Below are 19,236 nucleotides of genomic sequence, written 5' to 3'. Positions count from 1 at the left end.
GGTGGTACAGGAAGATCAGAGGCCACTTCTGCTTGCAGGTCTGTCCCGACTTCCCTGGTGGAGCTGAACTAATTTTATCTCTCTTTCTGCTGGGTTTCTCCACCAGCAGAAGTGGGAAATGAACACTTCCCCACCTCTGCAAACACTGAGGACTCAGAAGGGCTCTGCTTCTGGCTGGCTTTGTAATGACCCAGCTGCCAAAACGTACTCAGCAAACACTGAGGCACAAGGCAGTGTAACCGTTCTCTAATGAAACAGGAGCTGGTAACCCAGCACGAGCCAGGGAGCCAAAACCAACAGGACCCCTGCAGGAGGAATGACCAGACAGGAATATTTGCAACATCCACCCCAAACCAGCACAGGCAGGGTTGGTGCTGCAGCAGAACCCAATAATGAGAACTGAAAAGTTCAGTTTGATAGCTCCACACCAGCACAGCTCTAGGATCAAGCTGCTGGGCTGTTAATTATTGCCTGGCTAAAATGAAGCAGGGACCAGGCAGGATGGAAAAGGTCTCTGCCTTTTGGGGATTTACAGCTGGTTGCTCCCAATAGGCAATACTTTGCACAAGCAAGAGAAATGTGTTCAGGCACTGCATACTCTGCTGCTTCCTGAAAACCTGAAATTTTTACAATTCTCTCCACAATGACTCTCCTGTAACCTGGAACAGAATCCCTCTCCATGCCTGTGCTGGGGAGGAGTGAGGGGGGCAGGAGCAGGGGAGGCAGCGTGAAGAATGCAATTATCTCCACTGAAAGGAAAAACAGAAGTGGGGGGAAAAAACAGGTCTGAAAACACAGCACGGGCAGGATCCCAGCTCAGGACAAGGGATTTGGGGCAAGTAAATGCAAAGCAACGGCATCAGCACAAGGAATTGGGAATGTTCTCTTGGAGCTGCATTCCAGCCAAGCCCTGGGCTTCTGCTCAGCCTCTAAATATCAGGTGAACTTTCAGCGTGTTGCTCCAAACAGGCTCATCATCCTCTGCTGAACAAAACAAACACCCACTGCTGCCTGAACAGACAGCACAAGAAATCACAGGGCACAGAACAGCGTGTGTCCCCAGCCTTTCTCCCCACAAGGAGCGAGAGAAGAGAAAAAAGGCAGAGCCTACATTTCCTGCAATTAGGTGAGGTACGGCTCTCAAAAAGTGAAAGCTGTAATTAGGGATGTTTGGAAAAAACAACAAGAAAGCACCTTCCTACCACACTGGAGCACATTTTCTAGAGAAAGATCTGGGCAGTGACTGGGTGGAAACTGCACAACTTCTGCTTTTTTAAAAATCTGAAGCAAAACAGGGAGCGTCCCGACTAGATGCAAAGCTTCTTGTCACTTCAGGAAGTTTTCACCAAACTCAGCTACATTTAAATCACTGTACACTCATAATTTTAAATCAAAAATAACCAAACAAGTCTGGATTGCTTTGGGGTTTTTTCTCTCCAAAGCCGTGTCTGTTTTACACTGCTGCTTTGTTGCTCCTGAGATTAGGGAGGGCACCTGCAGGAAAAGCAGAAGGAGCAGAAATACAACAACAGAATTCAGCTAAAGAAAAGGGCAAATTCCAACCCTTTGGTGGGAGCTGCTGTGCCCTGATGTGCAGCTGCAGTCCCTGGTTTTGGAGGGGATGAGGAATGCCTGACTCTGTGCCAGTGTGAGCTGCGTTCAGCCCGCTAACAAACCACCCTGCAAAGAACACCTCCCCAGACTCCCACCTCTTACCTGGTTAATGCTGGGCCTCCCCTGCTTCTTCTTCGAGGTAGTGTCCAGCCCCCAGAGAGAAGAAAACCTGCTCCTCCTCTTGCTGGCAGACCTGGACATGGCCTGTGTCCTCCTCCTCACTCCCGACTCCCCCGTGCGCGCCGCCACCTGTCAATGCCGCACGGTTCAGCTCCAGAGCTGCAGCACCCCAGCACACCCCTCCCAACTGGGGGTCAGGGGGAAAAGGCACATCCCAGGGCAACCCAGGGGTCCCACTGCTGGGGCTGTGGGGATGCTGCCAGGCTGCTGCCTTCTCACTGCAAATTAACTCACTTCTCCCAGCATCCACTACCAAATATTGAAACGGACAGTACACACCACCTCCATCTTTTTGTGGCTTTTGAGATCTTTCAAAGGAACCTAATCAGCATCATCATCAAGAAAAACCTCAACACCAGTGAAGGGCTTGGGGTTTTTCTTTCCTTTTTCTTTTCCTAGCAAGGTTTCAAAGCTGGACATGTGAAATCTGAGATTTCCAAGCTTATCTGTAGCTTCCCAAAAACCCGGTCTTCCTCTTTGCTCTTTCCTGTGGAAACACTCTGGGCATGCTGGTGCTGACTCAGGAGTGCAGCAAGGCCAGATAAAGGCTTGCAGGGAGCTCATGGCATTTAAGCCTGCACTTCCTTAAAGATAAGTGACATCTGAAGGATTGAGCAAGGCACAGGAAGGGGAAAAGTGAGCTGAAATGACCCTTCCCATCAGAGCAGCGCCAGCTGCTCTGCCACAAAATGCCCTGTGGCAACAAGAGACGTTGCCTTGACTGAGCCCAGCTATCTGGGGAGCTCTGGAGGAGAGCAGTGGGACATCACTCAGGGCTGAAGAGTTCAGGCCCAAAAAATAATCTGTCAGAGCAGATTTCCCCCGTGGAGGTGGCCTGAGGAGAGGAGCTCCTCTCCTGCCAAAAAGGGAGCGGTAGGGAATGGCAGGGCACAGACAGACAGACAGACCCACCCTGCTGACTGCACCTCCTGGAACACCTCAGGGCTGCACTCCCACAGCCCAGAGCAGCAGAATGGCCCTGGGAACAGCCACGTCCCTGAGGGATGTCCCCAGCTGAGGAACTGCCTGGCTGGATGCAGCACATCCAAAATGACAGTGGGATGGACAGAGGGAGCTGTGTGAGGAATGGGGGCTCTCCTTGGGAAACGGGGGGAAATGCAGGAAAAGGAGAACTTGAGCACCACAGCAACACCTTCATGTCCACAGCCTGGACTGTGAAAGGTACCTGGGACATTCATGCAGAGCCACCTGGGGTAACTCAGCACATCCTTGGATGAATGTACTGAGCACCATCTTCAGGGGACTCGGCTCATGGAATCACAGAATCATTTGGGATGGAGGGCACCTTAAAGCCCATCCCAGCCCCTGCCATGGACGGGACACTTTCCATTGTCCCAGGCTGCTCCAAGCCCTGTCCACCCTGGCCTGGGACACTTCCAGGCATCCAGGAGCAGCCACAGCTGCTCTGGGTAAATTCCCTTCCTGAAACTTGAGTTAGGGCTCCTAGCATGAGGCTGCATTTCCCCACGTTCCTGGGGGCAAAGGAGGACATGAGAGTTTGCTGAGAGGAGAAGAAAACACGTGTCTCTTCCAACACAACATTTTCCAAACACATTTTTTCCCTTGGCTCTCCAGAGACACCAGCATGAAGAGGCAGACTGTTTTTCAGGCTAACGCTCAGAGCTTTGCTTGATGTGAAAAAAAAAAAAAAGGCATAAATGCAAATTACAGCCCGCCACTTAAAAAATATAATAAATCCACCAGCAATTAGCAGGATGATGACGCTAATCTTTTCATATAGGAAAGAATAAAAACGCCCCTGACTGAATTACAGCTCTGCATTCAATTGAAGGCTACAGCTGACATCTACAAGACAACAGTGGAGCTCAGCTATTCCTGTGGACCTCCAGGAGTCCAAGCCGACACTACAAGAACTTGATTCAAATTCACTAAGACCCCACCACTTTGTAAAATATTTCCCTGTACTTTTAAGAGCTGGGCTGTTAGAGTACTTAAATTTAAACAACCATTATTTGCCACACCATAGGCAGCACATTTGTGGAGCATCAGGTGCTGATGACCAGAGACCAACTGGTCGGTAGTTGGAATAATTGGAATAAAGTCAGAGATGCCCAAGAAGGTCTCAGCCAGCACATGCTGAAGGCTTCAGAATGGCTCCCACTGACTTCATGGGATGTGTGGATCATGCCTGAGCCTGTGGACACTTGAGATGGCCCTGCTCTTGTAACAGAAGCTCTGTTTCTGGTGGAAATCCCAAACGACACATCTAGGACAGACACAGCCCTTCCCCAAGGCCGTGGCAGCAAGCAGCTGCTCCTTCAGCCACAGCCAGCCCCTGGGGCAGCAGCCCCGGGTCCCAGAGCCCTGCCCACTCACCAGGGCGTGGAAGGAGGACACGGAGAAGATGCCCAGGCGGCCCATGGCCACCTTGGTGGGGCGGCTGGCAAAGGCCAGCAGGCGCTTGGGGTTGGGCAGCTCCCCGCCCTGCAGGCTGGCCAGGTAACAGCGGTACCGGAACAGGTCCATCTGGAACTGCTCCAGGTTCTGCTCCCACACGAAGATCTGCCGGGGAGAACATGCTGGTAAGTGCATTGGAAAAATTCCCAGTGACACACCGGTGCTGATCTCATCCAACAAACCCCAATTGCTGATTTTCCCCATTCCCAACCCCCCGAAGGATGAAAATAGTTAAAAGAGTTTTGATTAGATGGAAAACAACTTCTTCTACGTTCGTGGCAAAAGTCTCCTCCTGGGACTGCTGCTCCTTTGATACAATGCTAATTAACAGGATTAAATTTTCATTTTTAATTTTCTTTGTATTTCCAGGGTTCTCTGCTCAGCAGTCCCTTAAGAGGCTTCTTTCATGCATCAAGAGCATCTGAGGAACCACAAAAGCAAACCCCACCAAACTCCAGGCACAGGGCATCCTAAATCAGCAGCAGCAGCTTTGCTGTGAGCAACAGCAGAGCTTGAAAAAGTGCCATGCACTGGGGATAATTAATCTGATCAGTGCAAGAGTGCTGTAATCAGCCTATGGAAGGACTTATTTAAATAATTCAAATAGCTTATAGGAAACAGTTTCAAAGCATCCAGACAAACTCAGTTACATAAAGAGAGAGACTGCTCTGCCCTCTCACTGTGACTGACAGCTTTGATGGAGCTCTTTAGCCTCTCCCTCCCTTTTCTCCCCCATTTCCCCTTCTCACGGGCTTGCAGGGGGTACAAATCCCTTTAGCTGAGCCCCAGCCACTTCCCCCCATGCTTTGCATTACAGGCACACTTGGCAGCCGTGGCAGGAGAGCTCCAAATGAGGGAAGCAGCAGCCATATGTTAAGTTTCCCAAAATAAGGTGCTGCTGCAGCAGTGGGAGAGACATCTGCTCCAGGCTCTCTGCTTCTGAAACCCAGCCACGCTGTCCACTTAAAGGCAGCAGCAGCGGGCCCAGCGGAGCCAGGGATGCAGCCACGAGGTCAAGGCAGACAAGCAGAAACCAGGCACGGCTTCTTCAGCCCAGCTGCCAGCAGAAGCAGCAGCCTCTGGCACAGTTAAGGCAGCAGCAGAGTTTGTTGGTGTGTGAACAGCTGTTCCCCAAGGCATCCTCAGCCATGGCCTGGCAGCCTCCTGCTATCCAAATCTCCTGGGGGCAGCAGAAGACAGCCCGTGCTGGACTTTAGTGGAGCAGTGGTGCAGCCAAGGCAGCAGCACAGCTCTCCTGCTCCAGGGAGCTCCCAAAACCCTTCAACCCTCGCTAGGGCCTTTTGAGCTTACCTGGTCCAGTATGGTCTTCTTCTTCTTGGAGTCTGTCACGGAGGACAGCTGCATTTCCCCCATCTTCTTCATCTTCTCGTCCATGTCGATCTTCTGCTCCAGCTTTTTGATCTCAGTCTTGAGCAGCTTGAGCGTGTCCTCCTTGTGGTGCTGCCGCGCCACGGCGGTGGCGCACGCCGAGTGGATCGCCGTGATCCAGTTCTCCAGCTCCGTCTGGCTGCACGTCTGCAAGGGGCACAGCAGCTCAGCACCTCCTCCAAACCCACTGCCGATTAACACAGCAGCTCCCTTTCACCTCGAGATTCAAAGCCTTAAATCCACTTATATGCCCCCACCATCCCTAAGCAGGACATTTTTAACTCGGCACCAAGCACTTGGAATGACACCTCTGTGTGTGCTTTGCAGCCGGGGGTGCTTCCCAGCAAGGCCTCTGCAATGACCTCCCTGGCCATCATTCCCAGCTTGGCATTTAACCATGGTTCTGAACTGCAGCTCCTTAAGGCGGGGAATGCACCAGTGCTGCGCTCTTCCCAGGATGGAGAGCTTTTCTGGCATGCAGCAGTTAACAATAAATTAATGGCAGAAAATGTGACCATGAGAGTATCAGTGGTTTACTGGGGTGCACAGACAAACAAGCTTTCTGCTTCTGAAGGTCCCAAAGCACTCTGAAGACACCCCTGTTACCATTAAAGGCAGGCTCATCCTTGTTTCCACAGCTCTGCACTGTCCCTTCCCAAGCATGGATATGGCAGTTTGGGAAAAGGGAACACTCCTCCTTGCTGGAAGTGTCCAAGGCCAGGCTGGACAGGCCTTGGAGCAACCTGGGATAGTGGAAGGTGTCTCTGCCCATGGCAGGGCGTGGAACTGGATAATCTTTAATGTCCCTTCCAGCCCAAACCAGACCATGAGACACCAGGCTGGAGCACGGGACACCAGCACTTCTTTCTGGAAGAGAACTACTCTGATTAGAGGCTTTTGACATACAAAGAAGAATCTTTCCAGATTCTTCTTTCCAGATTTTTGAAATAAAAAGTCAGCATTCTTAGGCCTTTTACTGAACTCCATTCCTTTCTACAGCAGGTCATGAAACAAACTTTCCAGCCAGCTCAGGGTTGCAGAGGACTTTGTGTGAGTGTCAGCCTGTGGCAATAATCACACTGGTATTTGGCTGGAAAAGCAGCAAGGTGCCAAACCACCTTGCTCTAATTAAACTTTCTGATGATGCCTGATCTATTAATAGACAGCCCAGCATGACTTCTCCATTTGCTGGAGAAGAGGAGGAAGGTCATCCTCGCTGAGGTCACAACCAGCAGCCAAGGATGAAGCTAAGGAGGGCTCCCCAGAGAGGCCACACTGCTGCTCCCCAAACTCTGGTGGCACGAGTGTGTCCCAGAATGACACCACTTTCCTCACTCAGGCCAGAAACAGGATCTCCTGCAGGAGGACTGACCTCCTCCTTCCCAAATCCCTTGCCTTCAGCTGGCACTGCCCCCGGGATGTGGCTGAGGGTGGCCAGGCTCTCTGCCCAGGCTGCAGCACCAGCAAGCTCTCATCCCACTGCTGAGGGCACTGGGACCCCCTTGCTGAGGAATGTCTGCTGGAAACACAGGAATTATTTGCCACAACAGCAGGCATTTTGCCCAGTCAGGTGCTGAAACCTCATCCCCAGCACAGAAGAGATCAGCACTGGACTTAGAATGAGCTTTGTTAATTCCTAGCAAAATCCTAACAGTGTTTGTTATCTTATTAAATTTCAAAGTATTATCTGCATACCACTAGATTCATTTTTCTTTTTGGATTCCTGGGGAGAGGGAGGGGAAAAAGGGTCTGGAGTGGATTTTACCCCCCTGGCAGATAAGCAGGGATGGAATGGCTGCCCTTCCCGAGGGGAAGGACACACCACCAAGCTGCAAACACCTCGTGGTGTCACAAGCTGCGTGTGCCATGTGCCAGGGTTTGTGTGGGCACAGCCAGAGCCACGTGGGAGGGATGGGATGTCTCAGGGTGCAGTGCAGTGGGCAGGCTCCTTTCCAGGTGCCCAGGGTGTGTGGGATGCCCAGCAGCCCTGTTTTCCCTTGCACAGCACACAAACAGGCCCTGCAGGGCTGCACCTCTCCTTGCCAACCCTGCTGCTGCAGCTCTGTGCTGGCTGTGGGGCACAGCAGCCACTGCTCTGGGCATCCCCTCCTTCTGCCCTGCTCCCCTGGCACAAGGGACACATCACACAACGTTTCTGCCAGCAGAAATGACTGGGTTTTGCTTGAAAAGGCTCAGTTTTGCTTCCTCCCTACACAAACACCCACCTGTGGCATAATGACACTGGGCTCCGGGGGAATAAGATTTGGGGTGAGTCTGGGAGCCCACAGGAAAAAACACAGAGGGATTCTTTGTAAGGACATGGAGGACAGGACACAGGGAATGGCTTCCCACTGCCAGAGGGATACTGGGAAGGGATTCCTCCCTGTGAGGGTGTTGAGTCCCTGGCACAGGGTGCCCAGAGCAGCTGGGGCTGCCCCTGGATCCCTGGAAGGGTCCAAAGCCAGGTTGGGCAGGACCTGGAGCACCCTGGGACAGTGGAAGGTGTCCCTGCCATGGCAGGGGTGGAACAAGGTGATCTTTAATATCCCCTCCAACCCAGGCCATTCTGGGGCTCTAAGATCCCCTCTCACCTGGAGGAAGGTCTCCAGGTGCCAAAATACTCATTCCCTTCCCAGGGAAAACGTGAAGGAGAGAGGGGCAGAGCAGTACTACACAAGGAAAAATCCTATTGAGGTGGCAGGGAAGTTAGTCCACAAAAAGAGATGGGTTTTTTTATAGTGAGACACTCAGTGCCCCCAAGAATCAGAAAGGCTTTTTTTTGCACCAGTTTGAGAACCCAGCCCTTTGCAAGGACAGCTGCAAGGACCTACAACACAGCACAAATTGAGTTTTTTGCTCTGGAATAGAGGGGAGTGATGATGTGGGGACACATCCTGCCCCAGAGTAGCTTCTGGCTTTAGAAGGCAAGAAACTCCATTGTCACTGGAAAGAGAAATAAAGGGATTCCTCCATGAAGAAAACTGAATCACAAGTGGAGGAAATGCACTCACCTCAGCACTGCTGCCAATTGCAAATAACAGAATGTCACACCCCACTTAGTGCCAGCTTGACATAAGAAAGGGGATGACAACCTAAAAATCACTCAGGGAAGCAGTGGTTACCAAATGACAGAAATCTTTTCAAGTGAAACACATCAACTAATCTATGGCCTTTGATGCAAGTCCTGGGATTTATTTTTTTTAAATGTACCCAGCAAAATGGAGACATTTCTATTTCCTGATTAAGAACCAAAGCTTGCACTTCCAGTCTCCTCTGGGGCAGCAGCAAGGTGTGTGAACAAGGGGCAGCTGGATTCTGCAGCCCCTCCAGACATCCCCTTGCACTTCCAGCTGCTCCTGCTCTTGTCAGCCCCTCGAGCCTCCCTGCAAGGCCCTCCTTTGACACAGAGAGTGGCACAGCACATTTAGTGCCCAGCTGGATGTCCTGTGGGGTGACTGGCTTGGTCTGGGTGCTCTAAGCATGCTGCCCAACCAGGGATGCAACAGCATTTCTGCAATCTTTGCCCCAGCCATCTACACAAGGGGGGTCCAGCCAGTTATTAAAAAAGCAGATTTGACACTGATCACGTTCAGCTCATGTTCTTCCTCTAGTGCTGCCAAAGAAAACCCCAAACCTCCTGCAGCCAGCGGGATTTCCCACCCACCTCAACCACAGCTAGATGCCAGAGCTAGAGGCAGAAGGGAACTCTGCAGAAGCCAACCTGGAAGAGGAAAGCGTCGCCGAGGGAGTTGCTGAGGCAGAAGACGAAGTCCTTCTTGGGGTGCTCGGGCACGGCCTGCACGATGCTGTTCTCCACCCAGACGGCGTGCTTGGGGACGCTGTTGTGGTCGATGCCGGAGCGGCCGTCCGTCTCGTAGAAGAACAGCGTGCAGCCTGCAGGACACAGGGGCAGCACTGCAGAGGCTCTGCTGGTGCTGCTGCCAAGCAGGCACGCCATGAGCTGTGAGCCCTGACCCCCGGCTGCTTTGTGCACCCCGAGCTTTGCTCTCTCTAGGACTGCCAAAAGTCATGGGCAGTAAAATACACTCCCAGATGAGAAACAGCGTAAGAAATCCCAAATTTGGGGCTGTCCATGGCCACCCCATCACACACGGTGAGATCCCAGGGGGTGACAGCCAGCTCTGGGAAAAGACTGGACCCCCGGGCATGGCCCAGCCTCAGCCTCTGCAGCTGCAGTGCCCCCAAGGCAAAGATCAAGCCATTTAATTACTGGATGCAGACAGCAACTGGAATTAAGTAGCTGGGATGAGCTGTGCTTGCTGAAAGACTGATGGACAAAAAAACTTAGCTGGGGACAGCAAACAACCTGCTCGGTGTTACAAAATAATCTTTACAATCCTCCCCGGGAAGGAAAACAAAGAGCAGAGCAAGGGTGCAATTTGGGAGATGCCAAAAAGAAAAGGGTCTCCTCCTCTCCCACCTTCCCACACTGTCTCCAGTTGTTTACAGGCTGGCACACAGTTGCTGTGTCACTGGAAAGGGATGCTCTGGTCACTGGAAAGGGATGCTCCAGCCTCCCAAAAAACAATTTGCAGCCAAACAATGGCAGCTGTTCACTTCAAAGCCCCGGTTAAACACTGCCAGCATCAAGGCACGGCAATCCAAGGAGTTAACACTCCACTTGAGCCAAAGCACTTCAAAACAACATCACTCCCCTGCTCATCCTCCCCCTTTCTTCTCCCAGATGGCCCTTTGTTCGCCAGCTCCTCACAGCAAGACCTTCCTGCCCCTCCCAGGAGACCAGGGCTGCCCTCACCTCCCTTCTCCTTTCCCCCCTCATCAGCTCTGCAGCCACCCCAAGGAAGAGCTGGCTCCAAACTTTGTTGCTGGCTTTAAAATAGCGCTGCAAATTAAAAACAAACAAGCGCTCTAGGAAGAGCTCTCTGCGGGGAGGGCAGGGCTTGACCACACTGAGCTTCTGGGTGACCCCAGCCAGAGCAGGACACACAGCCCTGGCCACAGCACAGCAGAGGGAGGCCGGTCCCAAAGCTGTGGCTTCCCGTTTCCCTGCTGATGAAGCACATGAAGATGAGTTTCTGAGCATGTGCCCAGCAGCAACTGCAACAATCCAGAGAGAGGAGGGTCTGTGGCCAAGGGAGCAGAGGGCAGCTGGGTGCCCACCACGGGGTGGGTGACACGGCCAGAGCTATATGCCAACCTTGGTGACCAACCACAGCTTCCTGTCCACCCTGCAAACGTGAGTGTTTATACTCGTGAGGCACCTCTGGGGGAAGGAGACATACAGGAGGGATGCAGAGCATGGCAGAGCCCCTGTGTGAACACCAGCCAGCGTCACCAACAGCCCCCCACCTCTGTGTGCCTGCAGGGGCACGTGGGTTTCACTCACCTGCCAGCGAGCCAGGGATACCTCATCCAAGGGAACACCCAGTGCCCGGGTGGTGCCAGCAGGGCTCCCAGCAAGGCATGGACCCTACATACTCGGGGTGCCTACACTCGTGCCATCACTGAGCACATCAGCAACCACCACTAAAACCTCTGCAGAACAGCAGGGCCACTTCCCCACACTTGGCGTCAACTCAAGTTCACAGCAGCTCCTCTTAGGAGTCAGTCCCTGGTTTGGCCACCCCACAGGACACACCCCTACCTGCTCTCCCCATACCTTTCAGCGACACCCAGTAGTGCTTCCACTTCCTGCGCGTGGCCGACTCCACCTTCTTGTTCTTCTTGTGCACCAGGAAGTTTTTGACGGCCAGGGCGCCGGCCTTGCGCACGGTGCCCTGCGCGGCGCTCAGCAGGATGTCGGACTGCCCGGGGGAGCTGAGCGTGCCGCTGCTCTGCTCGTCGCTCAGCGCCGAGCCCGCCTCCTCCAGGTGCTCGCTGTTGGCCGTGCTCATCTCCAGCTCGCGGCGGAAGTTCTCGTAGACGCCCTGGCGCAGCCCGTCGCCCGCCGAGCTGCTGCCGCTGTCGCTGCCCACGAAGGCGCGCCCGGCGGGCGGCGAGTAGCTGGCCGTGGTGGCGTTGGAGCGCCGCGACAGCAGCTCCGTGTCCGTGGCCGCGCCCTCGATGCCGCTGTCCGTGAACTCGCTGCCCTCGCCCGCGTTGACGTCCTGCTCGGGAGAGAGACACGGGTGAGGGGAGAGCTTGGCGAGAGCCCGCGTGCGCCGCGGGTTTTCACGCCTCCATTTTGGCTGGAGATGGAAATCCCGCGTCTCCTCTTGTCCCTAAGGCAAACGAGCGGAGGAAAAGGTGGGGTGGTGGCAAACGCTGCTGTCCACCTTGGAGAGAAGGATGGAGGAAAACATGGTGGGGACAAACAGCTGCTGTCCACCTTGGTGGAGGGAGGTGGAGGAAAAGGTGGCATGGTGACAGACAGGCACTGTCCACCTTGGGGAGAAGGGTGGAGGAAAAGGTGGCATGGTGACAGACAGGCGCTGTCCACCCTGGAGAGAAAGATGGAGGAAAAGGTGGCGTGGTGACAGACAGCTGCTGTCCACCTTGGAGACAAGGAGGGAGGAAAAGGTTGGCATGGTGACAAACAGGCGCTGTCCACCTTGGACACAAGGGTGAAGCTGCCCCATGCGTTTCCCTCCAGTTTTCACCACTGAACCTCTCACAGCTCCAGGGCTGTACTTTCCCAATTGTTGCAGGAGTCTCTGTGGGTCCATACTTTGCCTCTGGGGCACCTAAGGCAAGATTCCTTTCTCCTGGAGACAAACAGCTGGAGGAAAAGGCGAGGTGGAGGCAGAGCTTCCAGCACAGGTTAGGAAAGAAGAGTCCCACATGTGCCACTCCAGGTGGTGCCTCCACGGCCTTGGCAATTTGGAATATAAGATGCAGCATCATCTGTTTACATGAAGCCAAGTTAACGGTGCTAAAGGTTTTGCAAAAGGAGAACATATGGCAGCAAAAACTGGCAGTGTCGAGAAAAGCAGCGCCCAACCTACGCGTTTTGAGGAGAAAACATTGATATTGTGCATTCACACCTACAGCTGAACACACATTTCAGACACCCCAAGGCTGACCTTTGAAAATTATGTAACCAGAAAGGCTCTTATTTTTCTTTTCCTCCTGACAGGTTAACGTGGCTGAGATTATTTCTGTTCTCATCACAAACTGTAATGATGGGCCATGTGATGTTCCCCACCAAATCCCACAGACCCTTCCTGGTCCCCAAGAAGTTGCAGTGCAAGGATCAGAAGAGACAAGAGTACAGCCAGCTGGAGCAAGGCAGGAGAAAACCCCACTGAACTGGGGTTTTGAAGGCTGTGACTCAGCCTGGCCCCTGCCACAAGGCTAATCCCCCCAGGGGGATGCTCATCACCACTTCGGTATCTACAGGCATCTGTGGCAGATTTTAGGGGACAAATGAAGGCCAAACTCTGTAAATAGAAACAAATATTTTAGGTACTTGAGCGAAGAGGATGCAAAGAAGTGAGAAATACGGCCAAAACCAACAGGAATTTCAGCCTCTACCTCTCCTGCAAGAGCAGCTAGTTCTTGATTCACAAGTTAAAAAAAAAAAAAAAAAAAAAGAAAAAAAGAAAAAAAAGAAGAAGTGAAGAGGTAGCAGAATGGAGTATTTATTTTGAGAGAAAACAAGCTTCCAGATGTTGGTTCAAGCACCAGTTTTCTTTGTATCCAAGAGCAGCTCTGTGGAAACAAAGAAACCTCCATCGGCTCAGTGTGAAACCATCCTCCTGCGGAGCAGGGGCTGGAGGGGAGCTCAGGGGCAGGGCAAGGGCTGACTAACTTTCCAGGCATTAACTTGCAGTGGATGAGCCCGCTCTTCACAAACAGGCCTTCCCCAGGGAGGCTCGGGGTCCAGCTGGAAGAAGCAGCCCTTCCTTCCCCGCTGGCCCATGCGGTGATTTAGGGCAGCTCGGGGAGACAGACAGGCTGCTCTGGCCAGGCCCTGCTGCTCCACGTGCGGATGGGCTGAGCAGGCTTTCCTGGCAGGACAGCCCTGCCCCACCGGAGCAGCTGCCACAGCCACACCTGCACCCTGCTGCTCCGAGGCTCTTGGTTTTGGGAACACAACTACCTTCACTGGATATTGGGAATGAGGAATTGTTCCCTGGCAGGGTGGGCAGGCCCTGGCACATGGTTCCCAGAGAAGCTGTGGCTGCCCCTGGATCCCTGGCAGTGCCCAAGGCCAGGCTGGACAGGGCTTGGAGCAGCCTGGGACAGTGGAAGGTGTCCCTGCCCATGGCAGGGGTGGCACTGGATGGGCTTTAAGGTGCCTTCCACCCAAACAATCCTGTGATTCCATGATTCTATGCTCTACAAAAAGCACACAGTTCCAAAACCTTAGCCGATGTAACTTTTAGGAAGCATATCTCATGCTCCAGTTAAAATGAGTTGATTTAAAAAAACAAAGAACTACTAGAATAGACCACCAACTTGAGGGAGATAGGATTTGTAAGGCTACAGCCTGTTCAGATGACTCGGTGATACATTGTTTTAACTGCATCAGTTTCCCTGTCAATATCTGGGGCTTATACCTCTGTAACTAACATATGAGCGTATCAGCTCATACAAAAAGTAGCTTACGAAAAACCCTCAAGAATGGAGAACTCAGAGTAAACATATTTGTTACACTTGCTCATAAGGTTAAATTGTAGCACATTTTGCATCACCACAATCTTTAAATGCAAGTGATAGGCTGGACTCAAAAGATCTTTACAGTGCAATGCTACAGCCCTGCTCCTAAATTCCCTCGCTGCCCTTTCCACTCCTCAGCACCCCTTATCAAAGCCTTGGCAGGAGGAGGGTCTGAGCAGAGAAGGTGGGAGCAGCTCAGAGCCCGGAGCTGCCAGCACTGCTCTGCTCCGAGTTATCAAACAAAATGTGCGTGGAGGGAGCCTCGTGTGCCCTGGGAGCAGAGCAGGGCTGGGCTCAGCAGGGCTCGGGGCTGGACTCAGCAGGGCTCGGGGCATTCTCAGAGGTCTATGCTTCTGAGTTCCTGCTGCAGTGCCAGCTCTCTCCCATCCTCGGGAGCCTCGCAGCGCTGCACGGAACACGCTCGGCTCAGGGTTCTGCACAAAGCACAGAGCTGTAATGCTGTCATCCCACAGAAACCTGCTGGGGCTGAGGGGGGAACTGTCCCAGGGCAGGAACAAACCACAGCAGGGCTTGTGAGCACAGGCTCGACTCAAGATCTCCCTGTGGACAGCAGGGAGGAAGGCAGGTGCAGGGCAGGGGCTGAGGAAGGGAACTGAAGGGGCTCTGGACTCTGCTGGGATGGGGAGATGTGGGAGGCAGCAGCAGAGCTCCCACTGGGACCTGGGATCCCTGGCAGTGCCAAAGGGCTTGGAGGAACAGCACCATCCTGTCCCTGAGGTGCCCAGGGCTATGAAAGGAGGCTCAGCTCACAGTCCTGAAGGGAAGGAGGAGGGAGAGTGGGATGCCCAGTGCCACAGAGATCAGCCCTGGAACAGGGACCAGGGGCTGAATGGGGCCATTGTCACCAACCAGGGCAGCCCCAGGAGCATCCCAGTGCAGCCAAGTGCAATGAGTTATCACAGCCCCATCAAGGGCAGAGAGCAACTGAACTGCTGAACCAAGTGGGTAAAGTGCTGCTGCAAGCATCAGCTACCCACTTAATACAGGCTTGTTTCTTCACACCAACACGGGGTTTCAGGCAAAACAAGGCAGTGGGGAATAGAGCTGTAATGCACAAGCTACATCAGGCTAATGTACCTGGTGCTGTAGCTTTGGCACATGCTCACGTGGTACCCACACCTCTGCATGTCTGCTGCAGCCATATCTGGTAAATAATTTTAGCTCAATTTAAAAGATAAACAGAAAAAACCCCCTTTGCTTCAGGAAAAAAAGTCTACGTTCAGCTAGCAAAAATCAGGGGAGGAGCTTTGGGACAGTTCCAGGTGTCCCCATGTTGAACATACCTGGTAGTGGCTCTGCTGGAAGAAACCACAGGATGGGACAAGCCTTGCCCAGCTCTGGCTCATGGCTGGGCACACTCGGAGTGCCTGCAGGAGCTGCACTTCCCAGCACCAGCCCTGCCACGGACACTGACAGGCTTGGGTGAATCACCCTCTCCTGCCCCACCAACAGCGCTGATTCACGGGCACTTGGGGCTGCTTTAGCAGGAAAAATATCTTACTTCCATAAATATAAACAGTTCCTCATGGCTAAAACTCCTTTCTAAATGAAGCGTTACGTTAAAAGTACAGCTGAGTGGGGGTTTGCCTGGGAAGGGGCTCCCTCCAAGCCAATGCACATCCTTTGTTCCCCGTCCTGTTGAGCAAGAGAGCAATCAGATGCTCACACTCAGCAAGAGTGATTGCACACAACCTGTCTGGCTGCTCCTGGGGCGAGCACCACAGAATACATTTCAAATGGGCCAGCAGCCTGATGGTTTGCATGCTTTTATCTGACTGGTGTCCCTTTGAAGCTCCTATGTGGAGAAAGATTGGCCTGATAAGTGTTTTTCCTTTCTTTTCAGGACTGACTCTGCCATCATTTGATGGTCAAGGTATGGCGTGCTGCAAATCCAGACTGAATCCTTTCTCCACAGTCACGTTGAAAAGCAAAAATAAATCATGGAGTGCAACTGAAACCTGAGTGGGGGAAATGGTTTGATTCCTGCTTCTGCACTCACTGCACCGGGGCAGCAGCTCTTGAGATGTCTGAAAGAGTCAAAATTTTTAATAATTAAATTTAGAAAAAACAAAATAACTAAGCCCTTCCATGTGCCATTAAAAGCTGCTCAGGTTAGTTTAATAAGCAAGCAGGTTTGGGTCATGGTTCTCTGAAATCAGATTTGCCCCTGACAAAAGGGACTAACCCACACCTCCAGACACTTCTCCTGGCAATCAACTTCAGCCTTATGATGAAAGGATGAATCACAGTCACAGGTGTCTGGGCAACAATCCCTGGGAAAGTCTCAGGGCTAAGCTGTCACCTCAGCTCTAGGCACCAGGCTGGGCAGCACTTCTGGTTCACTGATTGCCCAGATGTTTTCCAACCAATATCCTTGCAGAAGGATCATCCCTGTGCCTCGCCAGGGAATCTGCCTTTCTTATCTTGGGTGCCCTAAAGGCAAATCATGGACACACAGGGACTCCTGCAGCAGGCAGGAGAGTACAGCCCTGGAGCTGTCAGACATAAAATGTGGAAAATGGAGTCGTCCCCACCAGCTCCTCCCTGGCTTTTGAGGGGTGCTAACTCCATAACTGCATGAAGGAGAATCCAGCCCCAATCCCCTCTTGCAGTGTGGTCCCTGCCTGCACAGATCTGAGGTGAGCTCCCACTTTCCATCCCCTCGGTTCTGGGGTGCTGCAGTGTTTTAGTGCCTCTGTTCCCAAAGGGCACACCGAGGAACCCCCAAATTTACCCTGCTGTCATCCCAGGACCACCCAGCTGAAGAAGTTTCGAGAGGAGCTGAGTTAACCATAAACTCATAAAAGCAGCCGAACTGTGCTCGAGCTAAACCAAGGGCAGTGTGCCATCAAAACCCTCCCAGTTAAATTAAAATACAGGGTTGGGTTACTTTTTGTTTGCTGAAGCCAAGAAGAGGCAATTCCTCCTGAGAAATGCAGCGGAGAGGGTAGAAATGGGGGACAGCTGCTAGAAGAGCAGCTTGAAACCCAAACACATGGGCTGGGAGGAGCTCACCTGAACCACCCAGGAGGCAGGGAAGTGCCTGTCAGCAGGGATGATAACCAGGCACAGCACCACACGCTGAAACTCTCTGAAAAGGAGCATTTCAACAGAGCACTTCCCTGGAAAGGAGCACTTCCCTGCAAACTGCATCGATGTAAGCGAGCTCAGCCCAGCAAACAAGCAGCTGGGGCAACCTGTCTGTGATTCTGAAGTGCAAAACACTTGGAACTAAAACCACGCAGGGTGTAGAGCTTCCCAGAGAATACAGCTATTGCCAATGTTGTTATACACACTTCAGACGTATAAATGACAAAGTCCTACTGTTTAAGAAAACATGCCTGAGTGGAGCTAGATCAAATATCAGGGCTGGTGATTTGATTTCCCTTGGCCTCCGGCCGAGAGCAAAGGAAGAAAAACAAATTAAGGTCTTTGAAAAAGTATCAAAATATTTGCCAGTGAAGGCCAAAACACCAATTTTCACATGCTCCTTTCCCTGACAGCGCTGGGGCAGAGCTGTGTGCTCTGAAGGGAGCGACTATTTGCTTTAAACTATCCCGAGTAGGAAATACCCGATCTAATCTCCTCCATCTGGGTGACAGGGCAGGGAAGACCTCTGAGTCTGGCTCTGGAGCTCTCTGTCCCACTGAATCCTTCTCTCTTCCTCACCGAATCCACTCCCAGTCAGCCAGGCTATAAACAGCTCGTTTGCTCAGACATTCCAGGGCTCTGGTCATCCTGAGCTGCCACACAGGACCCAAGATGTGGATCCTCAGCACTCTGCCCTGTGCAAGCCTGGGCTGCCCCAAAAACCAGTGGTTCCTGTTTCCCCCAGCCCATTCCCAGCCCTTCCTTGCCCTGGGGCTGAAGGTAGAGATATTTGGTTTTTCAGGGCGGATTGCCTGGAGGCTCAGCAGGGTGAGGGTGACCAGCTGAGCCCTGCTCCTCAGTGGGATCCAGCCGAGCCAAACAGTCTCATTCCCATCTTTTGGGGATTGGGAATGTGGCTCGGGCTACACCTGAGACCTTGGGAACAGCCTCTGTCAGGAAGGGACTGGGATCAGTGAGCCCCACAGTGCAGCTCCAAGCAGCAGCACCCTGCTTTTGGCTACTCACTAACCTGTGTGCCAGCAATCATCACTGAACTGGTGCAACTCGTCTTAATTTCCTTCCTCGATTCCATCTGGAGTCAAACAGCTCAGATTAAGGGTCCATCTGACTAGGAATCACACCTGGGCTGGAAATAGCCACGTTTTCCAGACTACAGGCAGCATTCCTCTAGAGGAGCAGAGCTCCAGCTGCTGAAGATGCTCTGCCTGGAAAAGCCATGGCTAGGCAGGGCTGGAAGAGCAGGCTGGAAGGCCACAAGTGCTCTGCAGAGAGTGAACAGGATGCAGTGGAAGCCAGAAGCAGAAAATTATTTCAGAGAAGAGAATCCATAGGGGAGAGGTCAACTTGAGAGCCTTGGATGCAATCCTTGCACAGGAAGGCTCCAATCTCTAACCTGCTGGCTTTGGGAAAAATCCCTGAGGGAAAATTCACCCCATACTCTCTCTTTTTTTTTTCCTGAGCAGTTGCTATTTGGGGAACAAGGTACTGAGGTGGATGGTGCTTCCGTGGGACTGACCCAGTGTAGTCCTCTTCCATTTTGGGATTATGTCCTCTAAGCCACAAAATGATTTGGTGGAAAAGTTTTACACAACTTAAAAGCAAGTGTCAGCTCTCTGGAGTTTAGCCATCCTACAGAACATAGTGGAACACTGTAACCAGTTACAAAATTCCCTGAGATAGTAAAAAAATAATATCAACTGGAAAGATTGTCTCATTTTAGACTGGTTTCTCTGTACATCCTGATCTAATTCCCACAAACCCACTTGGTTTCATCTCCTGCATATTCTGCAAAAATTTTAATGCAGGAATTTTTTTTTTTAAGGTTTGAGATCCCAGATTCCTGCAGGCTACCTAGAGAGGCCTAAAAATAGTAATCAATGTGCAAATTGGACAAAAGGG

The 19,236-nt window shown here is 52.3% G+C and overlaps 1 protein-coding gene across 6 annotated transcripts in view; it reads right to left on the bottom strand.

Moving 5' to 3' along the window:
* TIAM1 (TIAM Rac1 associated GEF 1) overlaps nt 1-19,236 on the bottom strand; it is a 147,300-nt gene that overhangs the window by 43,764 nt on the left and 84,300 nt on the right. For all 6 annotated transcript variants that reach the window (XM_064411177.1, XM_064411173.1, XM_064411172.1 and 3 more), the window contains 5 exons: nt 11,264-11,711; nt 9,344-9,516; nt 5,545-5,769; nt 4,153-4,338; nt 1,717-1,863 (listed from right to left, as the gene is read on the bottom strand). In XM_064411177.1, the coding sequence (XP_064267247.1) occupies nt 1,717-1,863; nt 4,153-4,338; nt 5,545-5,769; nt 9,344-9,516; nt 11,264-11,711 (1,179 nt within the window). The remainder of the gene's footprint in view (nt 1-1,716; nt 1,864-4,152; nt 4,339-5,544; nt 5,770-9,343; nt 9,517-11,263; nt 11,712-19,236) is intronic.

Source organism: Passer domesticus, chromosome 2 (assembly GCF_036417665.1).
Source record: "Passer domesticus isolate bPasDom1 chromosome 2, bPasDom1.hap1, whole genome shotgun sequence".
Taxonomy (NCBI): domain Eukaryota; kingdom Metazoa; phylum Chordata; class Aves; order Passeriformes; family Passeridae; genus Passer; species Passer domesticus.
This window is presented reverse-complemented; position numbering and strand designations above follow the sequence as displayed.